The sequence below is a fragment of the Platalea leucorodia genome (genome assembly GCF_965183815.1).
Source record: "Platalea leucorodia genome assembly, chromosome: Z".
Taxonomy (NCBI): Eukaryota; Metazoa; Chordata; class Aves; order Pelecaniformes; family Threskiornithidae; genus Platalea; species Platalea leucorodia.
Genome location: NC_138858.1, coordinates 69,370,808 through 69,395,341, shown reverse-complemented (window position 1 = coordinate 69,395,341; position 24,534 = coordinate 69,370,808). Strand labels below are relative to the sequence as shown.

The 24,534-nt window shown below is 35.4% G+C and overlaps 1 protein-coding gene across 15 annotated transcripts in view; it reads left to right on the top strand.

Moving 5' to 3' along the window:
- The window catches only part of DMXL1 (Dmx like 1), an 83,931-nt gene that overhangs the window by 17,659 nt on the left and 41,738 nt on the right, over positions 1–24,534 (top strand). For 11 of the 15 annotated variants that reach the window (XM_082336742.1, XM_082336746.1, XM_082336735.1 and 8 more), the window contains 16 exons: positions 826–904; positions 1,511–1,643; positions 3,374–3,440; positions 6,417–6,592; positions 8,091–8,280; positions 9,808–9,976; positions 13,335–13,547; positions 14,222–14,475; positions 14,575–15,259; positions 15,787–15,908; positions 16,436–16,525; positions 16,838–16,940; positions 19,052–19,168; positions 20,490–20,714; positions 21,380–23,077; positions 23,664–23,774. In XM_082336742.1, coding sequence (XP_082192868.1) covers positions 826–904; positions 1,511–1,643; positions 3,374–3,440; positions 6,417–6,592; positions 8,091–8,280; positions 9,808–9,976; positions 13,335–13,547; positions 14,222–14,475; positions 14,575–15,259; positions 15,787–15,908; positions 16,436–16,525; positions 16,838–16,940; positions 19,052–19,168; positions 20,490–20,714; positions 21,380–23,077; positions 23,664–23,774 — 4,432 coding nt within the window. Of the gene's footprint in view, positions 1–825; positions 905–1,510; positions 1,667–3,373; positions 3,441–6,416; positions 6,593–8,090; positions 8,281–9,775; positions 9,977–13,334; positions 13,548–14,221; positions 14,476–14,574; positions 15,260–15,786; positions 15,909–16,435; positions 16,526–16,837; positions 16,941–19,051; positions 19,169–20,489; positions 20,715–21,379; positions 23,078–23,663; positions 23,775–24,534 lie in introns of those variants that run through there. The other 4 variants (XM_082336741.1, XM_082336734.1, XM_082336737.1 and 1 more) reach the window with 4 other exon arrangements.

Sequence of the window (24,534 nt, the reverse complement as noted above, 5' to 3'; positions counted from 1 at the left end):
ACCAAAAAAAACCCAACAAACCAGCTTCAGAAATATTTCATTTAGATCCTTATCAGCAGGTACTTTCTACTGTTTTCTACCAAACTTGTGGAAGATTTAGTTGTTATATTTTAACTTTAGCATCTATTGGTTTGATATTTTTGGAGTGAGGGATGATTACTTTAAAAATGTCTGTCTTTGTGAAGTAAGAAAAAAACTTGTTGGCTCTAAATATTATTTCCAGTAATGGTTTCAGTTTCTTCTGTAATTCAAATCATCAAAACTTTGCAACCTATTATGTAAACAGACCAGATAAATACTTTGTGAATTTAATCCTTAGCTTGTTCCAGTGAATGAAGTAATGACGCAAAATCTGAAGATAGTTGACTGTCCTGTTGTATATTTAAGAAAAGGGGGGAGGGGGAAGTATCATATATGTTATCTTGACCTTAGTGAAATCCTTTAATTCAACAATACTACTGATATCAAACACCAGGTGCATTTAGTGTATTTCATTTTTGAAATATCTTTTTTTCCCCAAAATAAAATCGGGCTTCCTTTTAAAAAAATCTCAGATTCTGATGATGATTTTATGTACTGAATTTTTTTTAAGATATATTTTTAAAATAAGAACTTAGAAACTTCTATTTGTATGGTCAGATTAATGGAAAGCTATTTTGTTTAAAAATCAGAATGAATCCATTTTTATGAGGTAAGCAGTAATGTATTTTTAAACACATCCTTCATAAAAGTTGGAGGATGCAGTTAAGATGTACTATTTCTATTATGAAAGGGGAGGGTAAGGAAGCATTTTAATGTTAATGTTTGTGAACACTTAAATTTCAGATGTTACATTATCAGTGGCAGAAGAATGCTCAAATCTTACTGGAAGCCATAGCACATAATCTAACGTGGGATCCCACAGGTAAGAACAGAATAAAAGAAACACCTAACTATTTGATACTGCAACTAATTTTTTATTTAAATTTCACCATTCTTTGGGGACAAGGAAACAATTTTTGTTTTGCCTTGGCATAATAGAGAATATTACATTGGAGTTAAATCTACCTTTTGTCACTTGCTATAGGAGAGCCAAAACATTAGGTGCATCTGTATGGTTGTACTTGATTATCCTAATCTTAGCAGTATCTAATTTTTAAAAACATGGCTTAAATGGTAAGTATTTGTTAAGAGGGATGTCTACAGTAGCTCTAGGTGTTTCTTTTAGAGAGTAACTCCTTTGAAAATTTGATTAATTTTCACTATTTGAACTGTATGTAGATACTCTCACAAGACGTTTTGATTTGAGTATCTTCTTGCAAGATTGACACAGTCTATATCCATGTAGGGGAATAAGTAAAAGGCACACTGCTATTATAGTAACTTTGCTATAGAAAAGGTGTTAAAATAATATCTGGCATATTTTGTTCTGCAGTTTCAGCTTTGCAAAAGTGTTTTTTTCTCTCTCTTTACAGAAGTCTATATTTTGCTACTTGTTTTGTAGTTATATTGTTATAAATATTTGCTTTAGGCACTCGTCTTTTGACTGGTTCCAGTTGTCTTCAGCTTTGGTCCAATGTTCCTTTGGAAAACCCTTCTGACAATGACAATACTGAAAGAACAGGTGTTGGACTAGGAGAATGGAGGTGTATCTGGCAATGCACGTAAGAAACTTGTTTGAAGACAAGTAATTCCTTTTTCCTTGCTGATTCATACCTTTCAGATGAAATACTTAGTGTAGTTTAATGAAATCCTGTTCTATACTGTTACTTGATAAATATTACTGATATGTGATAATTTTGAATCATATTTCCCTTGAATATGTGACATTTCTTTCTTCCTACAACATCAGTTGTAATTGTTTTTGGGGTAGTTTATGTTTTTAGGCAGTTCTTCAATTATATTGAGCACTAGTAAAATACTGAGGGAAGGCTGCGATTGAGACTGTCCCAGTAGACTTTGTTCCTTGTACAAGAATTAAGGTGAAAGCTGCATATTTGAAAATTATTGTGCTTGCAGGACGGATGAAAATGAACTTCCTTCTATGTCCAATGTATTGCACCTTTCTTTTTCTCACACATCTCCCCCCTTTCACACACCTTTTCCTGTGGTTATTCTGTATATTCGGAACAGTTATGCAAAGATGGATGCATTCTGTTTTACTGCATCTCTGAATGCTCTTCTTGTTTTCATGTTGATTAATCATTTTAATCTTTGTGTCTGTGTATTGGTACATTCAGAAGAGTTTTAGTTTAGTACTTCAGTTATAAGACAATTGAAATTACAGTTCTGGAAAGGGTCAACAGAACTCACTTTGTCAGTTCATCTTTTATGCCTGTATGTCTTCTGGCATTTGTACTTCACTTAGATTTAGAATAGGGTTTTTCTTAAGGAGAAGTTTTCAAGGTAGTGATTTTGCAGTACTACCCTTTGCCAGAATAATTTTTTATGTCCAAAGGAGGCATTCCCAAATGCCTTCATAGTGGCTCTACTAGGAGAATGTTGCTTAATCCTGGGTGGAAATTGACTTTCATTGATGCACAGCTTTTGTAATTGACTTATTGTTGTTACTGCACCCATTAAATGCATCATGTTTTTGTTGACCTGATGGCTAACTTAATCCTTCTTGAAAGTTAGGCCTTACAACTTGTTTATACCTGTCTAATAAATTCAGGATGAAAACATACACTGTACTTGTGCTGCACCATTAAATTCTTGTATGCTCTTGTTGCCATTAATAAGCCTGTCACTTAGGCAATAGCTCAGTGCTTCAACAGCTATAAAAGAAGCTAATTTATTAGTATTTCCGATAAAAGTAAAACACAGCAAAAATGAACCACATAACTTAGGTTTAGATTATTTTGGTGTGGTATCTTTTATCAGTTTGACCATTAATGTAAAAACCACTTTCAGATACTTCTTAACTACACTATTCTTTTTAAACCTTTTTATTTTCTTGAGTTACAACTGTAGGAAGTATGAGAAATGGAGGTGTCTTTCAGATAAGTTGGAAGATAATATGGGACAGCAGAAATCAATTTGAAATCCAAATGATTGTGAAGTGGAAGTAGAGCATATCTGCATAGAATTTAATCCGTTAGCATCTGTTAAAAAATATCCTATGATATTTTGGAATATTGGATATGGTAGTACCCTCAGCTACAGCTTTTTGGTTTTCTGTTTTTCCTGTGTGACCACAACCATGTGTTGCACACAAGTTTACCTCCTAGTCCTTCTGGACTTTGTTAAAGCTTAAGTTGTTTCACACAATACAATGGACACTTGCATATAAGAATTAAATCACTTTCATGAGTTCAAGGGGAAAAAAATGTTCAGAGTTCTGAAAAAGTTCTTAAAACTTATTTATCTATTTTTAATTTTCTTTATTTCATAGAACTGCTTCTCAAGTTTGTTTAATGAAATTCTCGCCAGACGGGGAGTTTTTTGCTACTGCTGGAAAGGTAAGCATTTTCTTCTAATTTGTTTTGTACTAATTCAGATAAGCTATTAAAGCAAACAATCAAAACAAAACCACACTTTTTTTAAAAAAAAAAAGCTTTTCAGTGAAAAATTTCTTTTTTATATTTTTTTGCATAGTATTTCGAGTAATCCCTCTATGCATCTTTACATTTTGGTAAATAAGAATTTGGGAGAAAGGTAGTTTGGGGGGGGAACCCAACAAATATTCACTGCTTACTATTCTAAAAATACCCATTTTTAATCAGTACCAAATTATAAGACATCAGAAAGAGAAGAGTTTCAGGGAATGGGGGACATCTGTGAATGAGGTCACTGATGGATATCCTTCTAGTGAGGAAATATATTCAGTATTTCACTATTATCGTGACACCATTAATCAAAAATAGCTCTTTAATATCTTTTTGTGTAAATGTGTCTGTATGCCTATTTGTATACATAGAAGAGAATTCACGTTCCCCTCCACAGGTGTATTTGCACATAATTAATGTCAGTGTTTGCGGCCAGTCTTACAGATTGGTTCTGTGTGCTCAGCATTGAGTGATTTATCAGCAAAAGCAAATAAAACCCCTTGGCAAAATAAGCAAGAAAGTTAAAGCAAAATGTCACTGTCATGTTTTTTTCACTTCCTGAAACACCAATCTTTTATTTATACTACAAAACTTGTTCTTCAGGTTTTGTAAGAGAATAATATCCTAACAAGTCAAAGCAGAAGAAATCAGGAAAATGTAGAGGATCCGCTGAAAAAGTGTAACAAATCCGCACAAGAATTTGTATTGCTTGTTAAGGGATGTGAGATAAGTAGTTGTTTTCTGCAAATAATAGGGTTGTCTTTATCTGAGGGGAAAGTCGCATTGACACTGGTCAGAAAGTTCTAGTAAGAATGTCCAGATCCATCTTGTGAGAATTTATGGGATTATCAAAAGGGGGGGGGGAGGGGGGGGCAGGGGGCGGGTAGTTTTCAGATTACTGTTTTTAAAAAAGACACAGAAAACTTAACAGTATAAGCAGTTTTAACACAGATTAACAGATGCAGGTAGACATAAAGTTTGTGCTACCAACTAAAGAACCTAGCAGAGACTGCAGAATTATTAAAAAGGAAGCAAAATGCTAGTATGTAAGGTTAATTGGGACAATGCAATTGCTGAGATTAGTGAAAACCTAGTTTAGGTGTCACAGAATCCAGAGCAGTATTGGCCTGACAGAACGAGTTTCAGACTTAAGAATGACAGACAGTTGTGCAGTTTGGTCTAGTCTGTCTCAGAAGCATGAATGAAAAATTAGTATGTACACATAAAGTTTGGTTAGAACAGTGTTTGATTTGGTAGTAATATGTGGAACTTCGCTTTTGCTGTTTGGATCGTAATGTCCCTTAATACATGCTTGAAGCACAAAGATTCAAGGATGGTTCAGTCTGCAAATAAGTCTTGCTTTTAAAAGGTAGTTGTCATGCATATTTTTGTGATCAGTTGTATGCATCAAGAACAGGGGAGTAACACACATTTTGCTTAGTTGTAAGTGTTTGGTTTTTGCTCTAAAGCTTGCCATTTCAGATCATTATGCTTGCTTAGAAGGCTAACTTTGAAGGTATTTGCTATCTTTAAGGAAGAGACAAAGATGTAACAAATCTATAAAATAATCTAGATTTCTTTTTCTAGATAAACTATATTTCAGTTGACTAGTTTCCAACATGTGAAGTGAAATACTAGACTTTCTTGATGATAACCTGTATTCCGTATAATAACAAAGTCACAAGTTCTCATGTTCCATTCCTGTTTTGCTTATTTGGAATGTCATATTACTTGCTATATGTTCTGTGATGTCTTTATCCATTTACTGGCTGAAAGGAGAGTTATTGCAGTCATATTTAAGATAACTATTACTTTTTAATTTTTCGAGTACAGGTTTTATGAAAAGAAAGTTTTTTGTCATTGTTGGCAATATATGCTATATGTATTTCATTGTATTTTTTTGATGGGTAGGCATTAACATTTTAAAAGTCAAGTTTTAATAGGTTCTAATGTTATAATATGATTGAATTGTGGAAAAATAAATTAATCTGGAAATAGCTTCTCTAGGGGTAATATCCTTGCAGAGTTTTTGACTGGAGTGTCTTATGTCCTGATGTGTTATCTTACATTATAAACTCATGCAAAGCACAATTACTAAATAAATAGGAATAAGTAGGAAAAATTACTAAGTAGGAAAATTAATAACAGATTGTTTACCATAAATTACTAAGTTAATTACCTGCCTGCAGAATCTTTATAATGCATCTTAGTTTCTGTGTTGTCTTTGTTTAATTTTTTTATGAGAGGGGATGCTGGTCAGCAAAACAACTTGCTCTGCCCTCATCAGGGTCATGTTAAGCATACCCAGGTTAACATAATCTTTCAGTACCATTCATATTTAATAGTTGATCAACAATTTGTGAATCTAGGTCTAGATTAATTTATCTAGTCCTTAAAGGCATAAGGTCAAGGACACTAGGAACATGATTTTTTCAGCTTATGTATGTGTGTATCTAAGAAAAACAGGCTGAGCAGTACTGAGCTTGATTTTTGAGATGTCATCTTTGATCTTTGTATTCCTAGCATTTAAATTTGTGTGTGCAGGTTTTGGGCGTTTTCTGTCAGAGTGCAATAAGTTGTATTAACATTTGAATACCAGCTCAAGCCTGTACAGCTTGCAGTTTTGTGGTTAAAAACTGGCAGCTAATCAGAAGGAGCAAAATTAAATCCAAGTTAGCAATGGCAAGAGAGGTTAAACAGAAGCTCTGCTACCGTGTTTTCTTTGTGATCAGGTTTTGAAGTTCTATTTACTGAACTGACTTTCTGCCATCAAAAAATTATTTTACTTAAAAGAAAAATGAAAACCCAGGATACATACCCAGAAGTACTTGAAGTGCATCATATTCTTATGCAAGATAGTCTTATTTATTGTCTTTTTTCTTTCCCCAGGATGATTGCCTTGTGAAAGTATGGTACAATACAGACAGCTGGCGATCAGCCATAACACCACCTGGTGCAAGTCCAGAAAAACAAGCAGAAGAAGTTGATTTTTCATTTGTCTATTTGGCTCATCCTCGGTCAGTAAATGCATTTTCATGGAGGAAGACCAGTAAATTCATGCCACGGTCAGTAATTCTGATAACCTGAGGTTTGTAAATTGCACAAAAAAAAACCCAAACTGTGTAGTCTTCCCAGCTCTACAGTCAATAGTCACACAAGTTGTTCAGTTTATTTCAGTTAATAATTGAGTTTACACACCTTGTATATTGTTCGTGTGTGTTCGTATAATTCCTACACACTGAAGTTCTTGAGAGGATGGTAAGCATCCTCCTACCCGAGAAGGAACTGGAAAGATAGAAGGGGAGTCACACAGACTGGCTTAGAGATTGGACTAAATATAAAATCAGCTATTGAAAAATTACATCTCTTTGCATCTTTTCGATTGCACTGTCTTAAATGACCATTCGCGCATTTGGTCCCAGCTTGTTCCTCTCTTTCTATCCTAATGGAATCAAAGCAATTCAAAAGTCCTGTCACTTTAGGTTGTCTTTGTCCAACATTCAAATACTTCCATGTCTTTTAATTTATTTCTCTACCTAGTACAAAACTAAACCTCTTGTCAGAAACAGTATCTGGAAATTAAATCAAAATGATAATTTGGAAGTGGTAATTTGGGTTTGATTTGTGTGTGTGTGTGTTCTGACGATTCCTAAAAGACTAGTCCCTAGTTTTCACCAGTAATTGCGATCTCAAACTGAAGTAGCACTAGCAATTGTGCCCTGCAACCGTCTTTTTGCCATATTATTCCAAATAGTAGCCATTTGAATTCTGCATACCTTTGTGTGTTTGAGCAAGTTTATGCTGTCTTTTATACCAACCTTTAAGTAGAAGAATCTTCATAAAGCTATTACTGTAGTCCTTAAATCAGTTTTGAAAATCCACCTACTCCTTGATGCCTAAGGAAGTTTGCTGCTGGACAGTCCAGTCAGATGATCCATATAGTTTTTGAGTCTTAGCTAACACTAAATTCTGAAATTACATGAACCGGAAACCTGATGATCTGCATAGTTTTACTTCAGTGCCTAGTTTAGGTTAATTGGATTTTTTGTATATATGTGTAACACAAATTGCATTTGGAAAAATAGTAATTAAGAAAAGTTTTTAGTTTGAAATTGGCTGTTGTATTCTTGGTATTACCTTGGTTTCTCTGTTTTGGAGATATAATTTTCTAAGTGCTAATAGCAGTAAGATCTTGGGAATTGAGAACAGGTATCCAGAATATGATTAGGTTTTTTTGTGGAGGACTTTAAAAAGAAAAACATAAATTTTGCTGTTCCAGCTGTGACTAATTCTATAAATTGGAATCCATGATTTGGTGTTGCCCAGATGTGTAATGAAGTTTGAGGTAATTTATATTCAGGTACTTGAATAGGTATGAAAGCCTTTCATACATCATTTGTTTTCCTAAGAACGTATTAGTGAGTTTTTCTTTCCTCTAGCACCTTTAAGTTACTTGGTGCAATTCTGAAAACTGATAATGGAAAATTGTTTGCTACTGTTGCTTTATTTTGATGTTATGTCATAGTAAGCAGCTTCTTCACACCTTAAATTTTCTTTCATTAGTGGTGCTGTCTGCAATGTACTCCTGACTTGCTGTAAGGATAATGTTTGTCGTCTCTGGGCAGAGACTTTGTTACCCAATGACAGTCTGTTGTATGGTGGAGGATACAACAATTGGAGTGAAGCAGTGAACTTCACAAATAACTTCAAGAGAAATACTTCAAGTAAGGAAAAAGTGCAAAATGCTTTAGAGGTAAGAAGTGAAATGGAACAGTGAGAATAAACACATGTACACATGCGTAATTTTAGACAGGATTGTACTTAGTAGCTCAAACATGTATCATAAGCTGAAATCCTTTATACCATAGATGTGCATAAAATACTATAAAAGAGTGGATTTACTTTAAATCTTCCTTAGGAAGGCTAAGCTGACAGCCGTCCTACCAAGCTTTGACATTAGAAGACACAGTGTCGTTACATCACTACTGCCTGTTTTGCTCTGGTGACTGAAGCAAGGTGTTTTGCAGTATCTAGTTCAAAGGGATAGGAACAGTATAGAGCACATACTGTACATAGGATATGTGACACTCACTAATGATGCTGCCTTAAAATGTAAGGTAGAGGCTCACTTTTTACCTCTGAACTTGGGATGTTGTCTGGCTTCTGCAACTGGAAAAACAGTGGTAATATGGAGGGAAGAAAGATAGCCTTTGTTGCCTTTCTGCTGTAGTCCTCAGGTAGAGCACACTGCTTGTAAGCTGTATCTCTGAGGCAAATGATCCTTACCAGATAGTGTTTTCTAACCAATGGGAAGCAGGGGGAAGGTGAAGCATTAGTGGTCTTTTACAAAGCTGTGTAGAGAGTATGGACTGATGGATTTAGCATGATCATGGTGCTTTCTTAGCACATGTGGCACAGATGAAAAAATGACAGGCTAAAAGGCACAACACAGCAAAGAAAAAAATTCAAAGGGGGGAGGGGAAAGGAAGTTGGAGACAGTTCCGTGTTCCTGTTGAAAATAAGAGGCAACATTAGAGATCAGAAATAACAATTAAATAAAAATTGGGAGAAAACTCTTTTACATGAGCATGCTGGTAAGATGCAAAGGATAGCAAGTGAAAAGGAATGCCAAGAGTGTAATACCATCCTTAGTACAAATCATGTACCACCTTGTACTTTTTGGTGTCTATAATAGATAGCTACAGCACAATGGCCTTGAACTGTGCAGTATGTGGAGTGAGACTTCTTAATACTGGCATAGTCAATCTTAACAATTTAATATTACTTTTCCCTTGGAAACATCTATTTGCATAAAAGAGGGAAGGCCTTAAAACTCATTGGGCCATTATGATGGGAGTGGAAGTACTGATCCAATCAGATCCAAAGTACTGATCCAGTTTTTCAGTCTCTGAAATGAAATTAGCAGATTTCCTGCTTTTTTGTTCAGAGTCTTGAATAAGCATGATATGCCTTTATGAAACACAATAGTATTTTCTGTTTAAGTATAAAAACTGTATGAGCATTTTCTGTGTACTGAAATGTGAAGCAGTTACTAAGTCAAGGTACTGTATGGGCCTTCATAAATTAGTCTGAAGGCACTGGTATCTCTACTGCAGACACAGCCTGAACAGCGTAGTTTTTGCAAGAAACTCCACTGATAATTTCAAGTAGCTTTTGAACTGAAAAATTTCCTTCACTAGTATCTAGAAAACCACTTCCAGCTGAAATATGCTTTTTCTTTTTGAAAGGAATTAAAAATGACACCTTATTCTTCATGCAGTTAAACCTGAGGCACTTCCGACGAGGAAGGAGGAGGTCGGGTGCTGTTGTAGCACATACTGGATATGCTCCACATCAGCAAGATCCCCATGAAGTTCACAGGAACGTCCCTCCTCATGCAAATGCACTTTGTCACTTCCATATTGCTGCCAGTATCAATCCAGCCACAGGTAAGAAGTGTGGTAAATCCTTGCTACAGGGTGAGCTACAATTTCAGTTAGGTCTGTGTTGTCTCTGTAAGCTTAATTGGCTCAGATGTGTTTGTACAGTATTTAAATGATCATGCAACATTACAAGCATGTTGGTTTCATTTAAGTCATGGAAGAATCTTCTTCTACAGTCATGAAATCATTTGAATAAATTTTCTCTACAATAATCCTGTCTTTCATTTCTGGTCATCTTTTAACTGAGATTCACAGTGGTCTGAAATGCAGGAGGCTAAGTATTTGTAACTGGAGTTACAAATTTGCTAGGAATTGTGTATGATATTGGGAGCACACTGATAAATCAAAAATTTCTAGGCTTCTGAAAATGAGTACCTGACACTAAGTGTCTGAAGTAACCACACATCGCTGTACTTTGGCCTCTGAACCAAGCAAAACACGCCTTCATCTTGCGTTCCATAAACTTTACTATTCTCTTGCACTCAAGCAATATGTTGATAGGCATTAAGGAAAATCCCCTATAGTCACCAATATTTCTGTCTTCATAATCGTTTGTGTATGCTGAAAATGAAGTGCATGTCTGCTCATAGAAAAACTGAATAGAAATGCAATATTGAATGGCCTTTCATTAAGGTTTTATTGCTATGATGTGACTTCCTGTGTCTAGACTTAATGAGCAAACATGTAATCCTTTTCTTAAACTAGTTAAGCTCTGTCTTATAAATAGTATTTTTAAATTGTTTTTTGTTCCTCCTGACCGTTGTTTGAAAGGCCAATTTTGACCTAAAGACATTCATGAGTAGTTCATGTTTGTAGCTGTACAGTCTTTGGTATGATTATAAAGAACTATTGGCTTCCATTACCATTGCTGGTTTAAGAAAGCTGTAAACGCTTTCTCCTGTAAGATTAGAGTTAGTCTTCACCTTTTTTGGTATTGGTTCATGTTTCTTTTAACAGATATGACCGGAATCACATCCAGCCTACTAAAAGGGAACTTTTTGCAGTTTTGTGCTGTGCCATCAATGCTATCCTATTTCTGCAGGAAATGTTTCCAGTCATTACATATGTTACTACCCAATGTCATAAAGGAAAATTTCTCCAAAGCTTCTTAGAGATGTATAGTTCACCTGTCTGCATTTCTGCGTGTTCAAATTGCCCGGGGAACTAGCTAACCTTTTCATGTGGCTAGCACATAATCTTTCACTGTCTTTTTTGTATCTACTCTTAATGCACTTCTTTCCTTGTTTGTTTATACATAATAACTAAGTAAACTTTAAGTTCATTTTTAATAGTCTTTGCAATATAAATGTGCCCAACAGCAAACTCACAGAATGCGAATAAAAATAATTTTGGAAATGAACGATAAAAGATTTCCTAGTTGTCTAACACTTTGGCCTTTTTAGTCTTGTATTCCTTCTATGTTATCTGTATTAATGTTATCTATCTTGATATGTGTTTTGGATCACTTGGTCTTTAACTCAGTAGTTTGGAGGATAACAGGTTGTTCTTTAATGCAGAACCTCAGTTCAAAGTAACTTTCACATCTTAAATCTTAATTTGAAGAAATAACTGTTCTCCCTCACAGTCAAGTCCTTAAGTACCTCAGTCTAACCAGATTCTCTAGGTAGTCCTTTTAGTTTGCCCTTTTGAAATTAAATTTTATCTGAAAACCTAATTGTATTTTCTTCCACTTAATTTAAACCAAATCGGTTTATGATCTCTCACTTGAAAATTTGCCCTTAATACAGCATTCAGAGTACTTGATAAAAACTAAGGCCAAAGCAGCTTTATCTCTAGTTCACTTCACTTTTTGAAGAATGCTGTCATATAAAAGAATAAATGTCTTTGTATTATATTTGTGTTCTGTTGTTAATTTTGAAATGCATTTTACTGTAGCAACGAAATCCTTGAGACCTTCTTTTATACTGGCGTGTTATTTAAAGTGGTATGCAGCCTGGGTGGAGTTCAGTGAAAGGAATAAGCAGTGGCTGCTTGGACAAAATTACCTCTAGGCAAATCCAGGGAAAGTTATTGAATCCAAAGACCTTAAAGTTTTCTGGAAAGAGTGAATGTGATTTATGAAGCAAATAGAAATTCACTAAGGATTTTGTCCAGAGCTGAGCATCAGTTAGAAGTTGGTAGTTTCATGACAGGAGAATGGGGGAAAAAAGTTATTTCTTTAGCAATCTTTTGATATATCCTCAAAGTACATAGATTTATATTCTAATCTGAAAAGTCATCTTTCCAGTTCACCTTCTTATTCACGTTTACTGTAGTTTCATCTTCCAAAGAGAGGTCAACAGAATTCTTCCCTCCAAGTTCTGTTTTTGCCAAATGTATTACGATATTTTTAAGACTGGCATTAATTGGCCTTTTTAGGAAAACACTGTATTTCTTAAATACTCTGCATTCTTCTTGCCCCCCTCCCACCAACAAAACTGCTGGTAGTCATGGTGGCCCTTTCTTCTATCCGTGTGCTCTCAGTTACTGTTTTCTTAGGCTAGACTGGAGAGTAAGTAATTCAAAGCCATCACTGGCTTTGAAAAAAATGCCAGAATTCGAGTAAAAAGTATTTTGCCTGCCAGGGCATTGAATTTAAGTCATGCTGCATAAACAGGGAGCAGGAGATGAGAATATATATGGAGACTTCTAGGTGGGAATTAAATGCAGGTTGAGCTTTTAGCATGTTGCTGTATGGCCCATTTGAGGAGATTACAGTAAATCACCTAGCTGCTTTTTAGCCACACTTAATTTAGATGATGTTACTCTGAAGCAGTCTGATGTTTGCTTCTGTTGCTTACATTGTGATTACTGCTTTATTTTGCGCAGCCACCTGGGACACCAAGTAGCATCATAGGGCAATGTAAAATAATAATGGAATCTATAGGAATCAGAAATCCTGGGTTTATGTGATGTTGTTACAAAGTCACTGTACTAGTTTTTGCTAGTGTAAGCCCTGCCGTAAGTGGTACTTGATTACAGTGTATACCTACTGCAGCCTCCGTTGTGGACTAAATGTTGGGAAACTATGCTTAAATTATTTGGTTTGTACTGAGCTGTAGTAGCAAAAGACAAGATAAGTTAACCTGTATGGACAGAGTTACATCATGAAGATGTAACAGTCCAGGGCCATACTGTAATCCTAATGTAAGCATACCCAAGAGCCTCCTGTGGAGCATCTGTTGTTGTAGCAGTCAAGCAATTTACTACTGAAAGTAGATGATGTTGGTGAAATGAATGAGAAGTGGCAATACACTTAGTATTTTTTTTTCATGACAGAGTTTCTGCTTAAAAAAAATTTCTCTAAAATTCTTTTTGGCCAAACTACTTGGTTTTCAAAAATGTCAACATCTTTTTCTTATAGATATTCCTCTACTCCCTTCTATCACATCTCTGAGTCTTGGTGAAAATGAAGAAAAAAGTGGACCTTTTGTTGTGCACTGGCTAAACAATAAAGAACTTCATTTTACCTTATCCATGGAAGTATTTTTGCAACAACTGAAGAAGAGTTTTGAACATCATTCTCCTGAGATTAATACTGAGGAGTCTAATCAAATGGAAGGTAGATCAGAAGAAGGTAAAAGTCTTATCATAGACAAATGGCTTTCATTTTACAAAGTAATTTGGAATGTTCTTTCATGTGAAGTAAGAGGTGGGTATATTGACATGTAAGGATACAGACAGATTACGGTGGCATTTTTGCACATTTTCTTCCCTTACTCTGGAAGTACCTGTATCTAGAAATGCTGAATTTGTTTATGGTTGTTCCAGAGATTTTGAGTTATTTATGCTGCAAACTGTGTTAACGTAGGCTGACCTGGAGGCCTTTGCATGAAAGTGTGTTATTTTAACATGTTTAAGGAAGCAGGTACAACCTTAGAATTAACTTCTTTTTTTTAATATTAATGTACACCTAATTTAAATAGCTTTATTCTAGATATAATATAGTCAATTTATATATATACAGTTTGGCAGTGACTGCTTTTGTTCTGCCTATGCATGCAAAAATGTATATAAAATGGGGAAGAATAAAAATATTTCAAATTAATGTGCAATATAAACTATTTTGGTTTGTTAGTCATTGACTGAGGTCCACTAGGGTTTTCTCATTCAAGTTTTCATTATTTTGAATTTGTGCTTATATGAGTGGTTTACAAAAGGCCTGAAAGGTGCTTCAATGCCTGAATAACACTGCTTGCTGCTATACTTCTGCTTTTGAATATAATATATATATATCTGTGTGTGTTCTAGAAGTTGATGAAAATGGAGATGAACAAAAAGGAAACCAAGAAAAGAAGGAAGTGGGGGATGAGAAAACTACTCCAAATTCAAGCCTTGTTCCTTTATCTTCTGCTATTATTGATCATGAAATTGAAGTACTACTTTCTGAATGGAGTAAAAATGCTGACATGCTATTCAGTATACATCCTATGGATGGTTCACTGCTGGTATGGCATGTGGACTGGCTAGATGAATACCAGCCTGGCATGTTTCGTCAGGTGCAGGTACTTTTATTTTTTCTGGATTATGCATTGTTATTCAGTGAGAAGTATTATGAAAAAATAACTTTAATACTTATTCTTTCTCCCTTCTTAAAATTCCAGGTGTCATTTGTCTCAAGAATTCCTGTTGCATTTCCGACGGGTGATGCAAACTCTCTTTGCAGAAGTATAGTGATGTATGCTTGTACCAAAAATGTTGACTTAGCTATTCAACAAGGCAAACAAAAGCCTCCTGGCCTTACACGATCTTCATCTATGCTTATCTCTTCTGGACACAGTAAATCAACCAACAGTTTAAAACTAAGTATCTTCACACCCAATGTTATGATGATTTCCAAACATGCAGATGGGTCATTGAACCAGTGGCTAGTGAGTTTTGCTGAGGAATCTGCTTTTTCAACTGTACTCAGTATTTCACATAAATCCCGATATTGTGGTCATCGTTTTCATCTTAATGACTTGGCTTGCCACTCAGTATTACCACTGCTGCTTACAACCTCACATCACAATGCTCTAATTTCACCAGATGTTGAGAGCGCAACACAGGCAAACGATTCTTTAAAGTTTCAGGAGTCACCAGTAAGACTTCAGAGTAGAGGCAATGCAGATGTAACATCCCAGGATCCCAATGCAGTTTACAGTGAACTTATTCTTTGGAGAGTTGACCCTGTTGGGCCTTTGTCCTTTTCTGGTGGAGTTTCTGAACTTGCTCGGATCAATTCTCTTCATGTTTCGGCTTTTTCTAATGTTGCATGGCTGCCCACACTTATACCTAGCTATTGCCTTGGTGAGTTTGGTTTCCTGATTTGTGAAGTGTTCTAGAATAAAAGTAATATAACCTAATAATGCTATTAAATAGATAATGAAGATGTACTTGAATGCATTGGAAAAAATGTTAAGCGTGGGTCCTTTATTTCACAAATTTCCAAGCTGCTAATACGTGGAAATTATTTATTCCTGTGTAAAGAATTGCAGGGTTCTTCTGCCTTCTTTTATGTATTTGATATTTTAGAAGCTAGTGCAGTAGGGTTCTTAGATGCTAGTGCATACTTCAGAGTGCATTGAACACTTTAAGCAGAGGTAGATTTTGCTCTGGTTTGCAAATGGGATTCTCATTTCCTTTCATGTACTTTGATTGAGTTGCTGAGTGCAGCATTAAACTTTGTAGTTCTTGCTTGTGAACAGAAATTAATAAGAAAGAATTTTTCTTATGCTATATTGTTTTCTTTCATAACTTCAAAATTGCCTCTTACCAAAAAAGGGAGCAAGTTGGTGTTCAAATATTTGAGCACTTTCTGCATTCTTATTTTTCAGGTGCATACTGTAATTCTCCAAGTGCCTGCTTTGTGGCTAGTGATGGACAGCATTTGAGATTATATCAAGCTGTAATAGATGCGAAGAAACTTTTGTGTGAGCTTTCCAATCCAGAAATTTCTGTAAGTGAAAAGCTGTCTCAAGTTTTTGCAGGTTGGAACTTCATTCAGTAGCTCTAGTTTCAGACTTGTTCGTAACTAAGCTGGTTGCTGAGGATTTCACATTGTAGCCATACTGCATTCCATTTAATCTCAGACTCTGCATATTGAGGCAGGTCAATGTTTGATTGGGAAATACCTCTGAAACACTTCTATTACAAGGAGTAATAACAGAGCAACAAACTGTGTGCATTGTCCATCCTAAGGAAAAGTTGAGATGACAATGGAGCTTGGGGAAAGGACAATAAACTGCTGAATGCAAGGCTTTCCAGATGAGAGATGCAGGTTCCTGTCACCTTTCAGCCATCGAAAGCAATGTGGCTCTTGATAAAACTGGGAATGTTACCTGTGTTCTTGGTGAATGTCAACCAGTGTATATTTAATGCTTTAGTTAACATTTCCTTAGTGATGTTGCACCTACCTAGCAGGCTGTGCCACAGAAATGCACAAAACTGAGTTAACAAGATCATCCCCTGACTCTTTTTAAACAGAAATATGTTGGTGAAGTTTTTAACATCATAAGTCAGCAATCTACGGCTCGCCCAGGATGTATCATTGAACTGGATGCTATCACAGAGCTTGTAAGACCTTTCTCTGTACTCATTTTATACCATAATTAGCTTGTTTAAAAGGTGTTAATAATAAGGCTATACCTGTAGCTCTCCATCGGATAAAGATGAGGTATTTAAAGACTAATTCTAACATACACTTGCTTTTGGTTTCATAGTACCTGTAAATGAAAAAAATGTGAGTAATGAAGGTGCATTTTCTTGAGAAATCTTCCACTGATGTGTGTAACTTAACAATCAAGTTAAAAGCTCCTATGTTAGAGAGCAATCTTAAACAGTATGCTCCATGATGTTCACTTCTTGTGTGTGTGTTTGCTTTCTCAGCATGGCAGGAAAACACAGTTATTCCATGTTTTTCAAGAAGACTTCATTTTAAATAACCAGGAGAAGGAAATACCTGAAAAGAAGAACAATTTATCAGACTCTGGTAAAGAAATTTTTTTCATAGAACATTGAAGACAACATATTATATTTTTTAATTCCACAGTGGCAAAAGAATGTGTTATATAGCTTTTAGCATTTTAAGGTCAAATACCTTACTCTATTTGAGATCTCTATATACCAAAGAAAATCTAATCTAATGAAACTTGGGTGCTTCACTTCCTTTAAGAGTAGTGCGCAACCAAATTTAGACAAAGTAGCTTAAATCATGAGATAACGATTATGTACTGTATTAAGCATTCCATTGCTGATACCTTTCTTACATGAAGGGGAAAGGGTTTTAAATGTATAGCCTGTAGCTGTAGGGTATGACATTGACAAAGCTTGCTTGGGCCCTTTCATGATGGATGTTCATCCTTTACATCAGCTAAATACTGCTCCTCAGGCCTCACGTTGTATAATGAATGACAGGCCAAACAAATCTGCCAAAACACAACTATAAAATACAATATTGTGAGTAGTGTGTGGATTTGTAGGTCTTAGGGTGGATGTGAATTGCTCTGGAATAAATGATCAGTTTTCCTTGGTGGAGTGGGTCAGTAGTTGTGTTATATAGGCATCTCAATTTTGTTTTGCTCTGTTCCATTAAAATAATGTGGAAAAAAAGGATCAGAGTAAAGTTTGTGATACCAAGTCATCTGCAGTGGTAAAGAGAATGCTGAATAAAAGGAAGCAAAGTTGTGGAGCACTGTAAAAATGTCGCATAATAACTCAATACACAAAATTTATTTTTCTTAGAAGAAAAGGGAGACGCCTAGGGAAATATTACCCGAACTGTATATACATAGTGATCAATTCTGAATTAGCCGTTTCTAGTCAAGAAAGAGATTTGGAGTAATGAAGATTATCTATGCAAATGTCAACCCAACTCTCCCTAGAGGTCACAAAATGCAAATGGGTTTTTGAAAATGAGGAACAAAATAGAGAACAAAAAGAACTGTTACTCTACAGCATAAATTTGTTGTAAGTTTGCATCGTGAGTATGGTACACAGAAAGGACTTTAAAAGAAATATGGAATACTTAATCTTAGAAAAGGGCAACTGTATACATCTGTATGTGTTTTGAAGGTCTATATGGATTGCTGCCATGTAAGAAATTGGACTAAGTGGACCCTTTGAAAAACTGTGAATTAGAAGTGTATCATTCACATACATTCTAATTTGAAAGTATTTTCTAGTACTTTAAAGCTCTTTAGTTTTAAAAAAACCCACTATTTCTTCTTTAATAAAACATGTAAGTATTTAGCTCATATTATTTTTAAAAAGAGAACAAATTCACCTGTGTTTTTCTACAGTACCGTAAATAACCCAATGTCAAACCCACAGGCCACATACAGCTTATTCTTGATCGTGTTTTATGTAGATGCACACCTAAAGAAGGGTCGGAGGAATCATGGAGGAAAGATGGGCACTAAACTAACTATTCCTTCTTGGTTGTAATGGGTTTATTTTGGTGCTAAGGAAGGAAAAAGGCTGCGTGCACCCTCCAGAAATGGGCTCCTACTGATGCTGTCTTTTCTTGGGGTGAAAATATAGCAAATAATTTCTTAGGAAGAAGCATTGTACCTCTTGTGCATTCCAGACTATACAGGTGGTCTGGCTGGGTTGTGATGGATGAGCCTATCCATTAGACCAGGCTATGACTTTCCCAACTGTTGGCGTGTCATTTCTTCTCTAGATGTAACTTGCATACCTTTTATACATTAAAGGCCAAACCTCTGTCTAGCTCACTGGCTTAACTGTTAAAGTTGCCAGTAACGGGTAGCTAAGAAACTGTAAGACACAAGCACATAAAAGACAAAGGTGTAGAGCTGAGAGTACATTCTGATTTAACTTTAAACACAGTAAATTCAGGCAAATATTTTGTCCTCTCTGAAAGAAAACACTGATAGTTCTTCATCTGTGTACCTATAATTGTAGTGGTTACTGCTTGTGATAAAATACTGAGAAAACTAATATAACAGAGTTGGATGTAGTCACTGTTGCATTTCAGTATTAGTTCACGGTAGCTTAATATGTTTATTTGCTAGCCAGCAAAATTTAGTTCTGCTTTTAGGTGCCTAACCCCTAAGATCTTCCTGTTCTGAATTTCATCAGGAAACCAGCAGAATGGATTCTCTGAAAAATTCTACTTAATAGTAATAGAGTATACTCAAAACCATTCATTACTACATATGTGGCATTTACATTTGAAGTCAATTCCAGTCTCAGTAGGTAAGCCCTCTTTCTTGTAGTTTTCTGTTTTTTAAAAAAAAAATCACTATCTTGTGAATATATCTGCTATTCAGTATATTCTAAATTGTATTTCAGCTTTTTGAGAAAAATCTGCAATTCTATTACCAGCTTTCACCACAACCCATTCTTTCTTGATTACTTCTTAATGTTCAGAATGCTGAAGCTTTTGAGTTCAGCCTGAGCCCAAAGTTTGGTATTTTTTGTGCATTCTAAGGGAAAAAATATATATCTGGTTTTAATACAGCGTAACAGTTCAGACATTTTGCTTCTTAGAGGACTTTGTTCTGCAATTTTTGAGTTTACACATAAGTTCTAAATTGGACCGTAGTCTGAAGCACCTAAACATCAGAGCTACAATTACAATTATGAACAATTCTGAAGTTCTGAAATCTGCTAGTTCTCTTTCAGACTACCAAACTACCACAAAAAGTATAAGACTTTTTAAATAAACTAAGGTATATTTCAGTAGTTTTCTTTTATCATTTAAAGATTTTAAGAAAACATGTATCTGGCATTTACTGCATACCAGAGGAATCTGTTATAATGCATGTTTCTGTCATTTAAACCAAATTGGTATTTGTCTTGCAGTTGCTTTCAAAGGCAGAATTTCTTCAGTTATTTGAAGTATTATTGCAATTAGTTTATGAGTTCATGAGAAGACTAAAGATCCAAATTTTTTGATCTACTTGTATGATTAGGACATTGCTAATAAGACTTTTCAACCAACCTATTGTCAATCTTCATGTTCCAAATCCATCAAATTCATACTTCAGCTGTTGAGTTTTATTAAAAAACCAAAACCAAAACCAAACAAACTACAAAAAACCCAAAGCACTTGCATCACATAATCTCGGAGACCGTACATATTAAGGAAATATTAACAAAACTTTTCTGAAAAATACCTTTCCCCAATTTGTAAGGCAACACATGGAGATCTTCATTTAATTTTCTCCAGCTGCAGGTATTTTGTGCTTCACGAAGTGTTAATTTCCATGGATAACCACATACATACCTCCTTCATCTGCGGTTTTGTTGTTTCTGGTTACAGTTTGGTTGTTTTAAGTCTGAACTGTTTAAAGCTGTAACTTCTCAGGAGTTCTAGAATTTCAGAAGTATTTAATCTGAGATGTGCTAGCATTTCTTTTTAAATCTGAATTTGGGAACGCATTTCATTAAAATGAAAGTAAAACTTTAAGTCATGTTTTATCTGTCTTTTTGCAACTTTTGGGGTGAGTAAAATTAATTCTTAGGTTAAAAGAAATCATTGACTCTTTTAAATTAACAATGTCAACTTTTTTAGATGAGAAGGTAGATTCAAATACACCTGAAGCAGCAACACAAACGGAAGAATTGTATTCTTCACCAGATCCAGAGAAGATCCAATCACCTTTCACTCAAAAGTATCAGGCCTGTAGAGCAAATCTTCAGAGCACCAGCTGGCTTACTCTGTCTTCCAAAATGGTGTATAGCCAAGAGTTGCATTTGCCAGAAGGAGTAGAGATAATAAGTGTAAAGCCATCAGCAGGTTTGTAAATTTTTTAAAGAATAAAATAAGGAATCCTTGCCTTTCTGACTTTGGTCTTAAAATAGAAACAAAATAATAGTAAGTTTTGTATTTGTTTTTTTAAAATTAAAATGCCTGTAGGTGGATCCAAAAGGTTTGCTAAAACTTGCTCCCCTGACTTTATATCTCAATTCTGGAACTAATACTAAAATAAAACTTTTATTTAAGGTATAATATTTATGGAATTCCAGGTTCTTGCAATAAAAGGAATTACAGAAACACAAATTTGGTTTTGCAGTCATTCATGAAATTTTTTGTAGGATCTGTATGTAAATTTTAAGGCTTCCATCAGTAGTCTTTCCAAAAACATTTCATAAAGATTTTTAGATTTCTGAATGGGAAATGTTTGTTTGTTTGGGAGAGATGAGAGATATTAATACTCAGGTTTAAATCATATAATTTGACTCCTTTCTAGACCGTGAAATAGAAACAAAGGGTAAAATGGTTTCACAATATTTTTGTCACATTGCCTCCTTTGTGAGGCCCTGCAAACAACCCTCTTTGTGAGGAAGTGCTAATACTTTTTTGTTTCAGAATAACAAAATGATAACTGAATAAAAACTACTTTACTTTTTTGCTTGCTTTTTAATATTTCCCCAATAAAAGTGTATTTTATTTAATTCTAGGACATCTCAGTTCTTCTTCCATATATCCTGTTTGCCGTGCACCGTATCTGCTGGCTACTTCATGCTCTGATGGAAAAGTTCGATTCTGGAGATGCAGAGTTACCTCTGAATCATCAGCTTCTTCCATGCAAGAACATAGTGCACATAGTGATGTTACATATGTATGGGAAGAATGGCCATTACTGATTGAGGATGGACTTCTTAGTAGTAGTGCTATTAATGTTCCAGGAAGGCCAACTGAAGTTAGCTGTGCACACACAAACAGATTAGCAGTAGCATACAAGCAGGTAACACCTAAAAATAGTAATCTTTCTCATGATTTTGTAATGCATGTTAGTATTTTTGAATGCGAATCTACAGGGGGTTCTTCTTGGATTCTAGAACAGACTCTTCATTTAGATGAGATAGGCACCATGTTAGACTCTGGTGTTAGTATTGATAGTAATTTAGTGGCATATAACCGACAAGACATTTCTCTGTCTCATGGTGGGAGTATTATGCCCAGCACGAAGCACTTGGTACACTTAGATTGGATGTCTAGGGAAGATGGTTCACATATTCTAACAGTGGGAATTGGATCGAAACTTTATATGTTTGGTCAGCTCTCTGGGAAAATGCAAGAACAAAATGGTAAGGAGATTGTAGCAATCTCCCATAGTGGCCATATGAAGGCTACAACCCTTTCTAGATTTGTTCTTCTGCGTTGCGTTGACTTGGTTTCATCTGTAGAGGGGTCACCTCCTTTTCCAGTCTCTTTGTCTTGGGTGCGTGATGGCATTCTTGTAGTTGGAATGGACTGTGAAATGCATGTTTATTCCCAGTGGCAATCTCCTTCCAAGCAGGAACTAGTTAGTACAGATTCCTCCAGTGGAAGTATGCCATGTATAACTAGCTTAATGAAACAAAGCCAGTCAGCTGCCTCAGGTCTGCATCCACCAAAGCGAACCTTGACCAGATCTATGACCAGCCTTGCACAGAAACTTAGTGGGAAAAAATCTGCCTGTGATCTGTCTACAGAAATGGAAGATTCTGGTCTTTTTGAAGCAGCTCATACATTATCTCCCACTTTACCTCAGTACCATCCATATCAACTGTTGGAACTCATGGATCTTGGTAAAGTACGTAGAGCAAAAGCCATTTTGTCCCATCTCGTGAAGTGCATTGCTGGAGAAGTTGTTGCTATAAATGAATCTGAACCTAATCATGATAAGAGGCTCAGATCTCTGACCATCAGTGCTAGTGGAAGTACTGCAAGAGATCCCAAAACATTCAGCAAAACTGAGACTACAGACTATATTGAAATAGACTCTGTTCCACCATTGCCTTTGTACGCTCTGCTTGCTGCAGATGACGATTCATCTCATTCCTGTTCAGAGAAGTCTAATAATCAAAATAGTCAAAATAAAAAAGATGTGCCCAATGACAATTATGAAGATCTCTTTCAAAATACTGTTATAAGTACAGATGAACTTGTTACATTTGAAGCAGATGAAGACAGTTCGAAACCAAAAGTCATTGATCTTTCTCAATATAGCCCAACTTACTTTGGACCAGAGCATGCTCAAGTTCTTTCTCGTCACTTGCTTCATTCAAGCTTGCCAGGTCTGACTAGGATGGAGCAAATGTCATTGATGGCCTTGGCAGATACGATTGCTACTACCAGTACTGACATTGGAGAAAGCAGAGACAGAAATCAGGGTAAGCTGTCTCTTAGTCTTAAATATACTACTGTGCTTCACAACCTTTTTTGGGAGTTTTTCCTATTTTGGAATATTTCTGTGGCTTATGAAAGCACGTCATAGTTTTGTTTCATAGTATAGCCTGTATTATTTACTGCGCCATCACAGTATTTACTGTTTAACTAAAGTTTGAAGACTTCAGACTTCCATAAAATCCAATTTTGTGTTGCGAACTATTAATGCCAGTGTTGGTCTGTCAGTCTACATACTGTAATTGTTTCTAATACACTTTTGAGGAGGTGACTTTCCTAATGGCCAATGTTTGTTGCACTGTGTAGAGAAATCAAGAAATAAGTTTATGGATTTTTTTATATGATAATACTTTTTCTGTTTCTTGCATTAAGAACATATAACTTGAAAACTCCTTATATTTGAAGTTTTCCTCTTTCCCTTTCCATGAAGGGAAGAAGTATGAATTAAGCTATTATATTTATGAATTTAAAGCATTAGTAGTCACAGAATTGTAAAGTATTACTTCTGTTAAGACACCGAATAGCTACTTTTAGTAGTTTCTTTAAAGTGCATATAAAAATATTTAATTCCAGGTGGAGAAACTCTTGATGAGTGTGGTTTAAAATTTTTATTGGCTGTTCGGCTTCACACATTTCTAACAACTTCACTTCCTCCTGTACATCGAGTTCAACTGCTTCACCAAGGTAACTGATGTGTTTTCTTATGTGAGGTGAATCTTAGTGACATAGCTACACATATGATTGCTGTGCTGTTGACATGCTTCTGCAGAATCAATGAGTTATTTTGTCTTTTTTTTTTTTTAAAAATATTGTTCAATGTGAACGTATGCCAGACCAGAAAATGTCTGTTTTATTTTAGATAGAGGTCTTGGAACCGAAGTGATTTTTTTTTTTTTCCCCCTAACAATTTTTTGGTTTTAATTTTTCTCTATTTCCCCAAAAGAAATGGCTTTTCTGTACTTCTAGTACCATGTTGTTCCAATAACCTTCTGCAGGAATAATGCAGTAGAAAATACTTATTTACTTAGTTTTTTAATACGTGTTTGGAAAAAAAAAACTCTTACAGTCTACTCAGACTTTAAATGTTTTTTTTTCATATGCTTACCATAATTATCCAATGAACTACTTCAAATCGTTTTCTTTGGTATAGTTTTAAGTAGTTCCAACCTGATATTGCAGACAACTGAATGAGATGGACTTGATTAGGCTTAATCAAATCTAAAGGGCTGGCTCTGATTGCTTCTTTACCCTTTCATTAGTCATTATGACAGTTGATAGCATTTCCGGTCTTGTGGCTTGTCACCCTCAGCTGCATCAGAGATTGGAAATTGCCAGGACTGCCACAACAGAGTGCTACTGAGTTAGGTCTCTGATAGAATACTTGTAGTTGAGATACTTCTGCTTCTGCTGAGCTCAGAAATTGCTGAGAGTTAGAAGTGCCTCC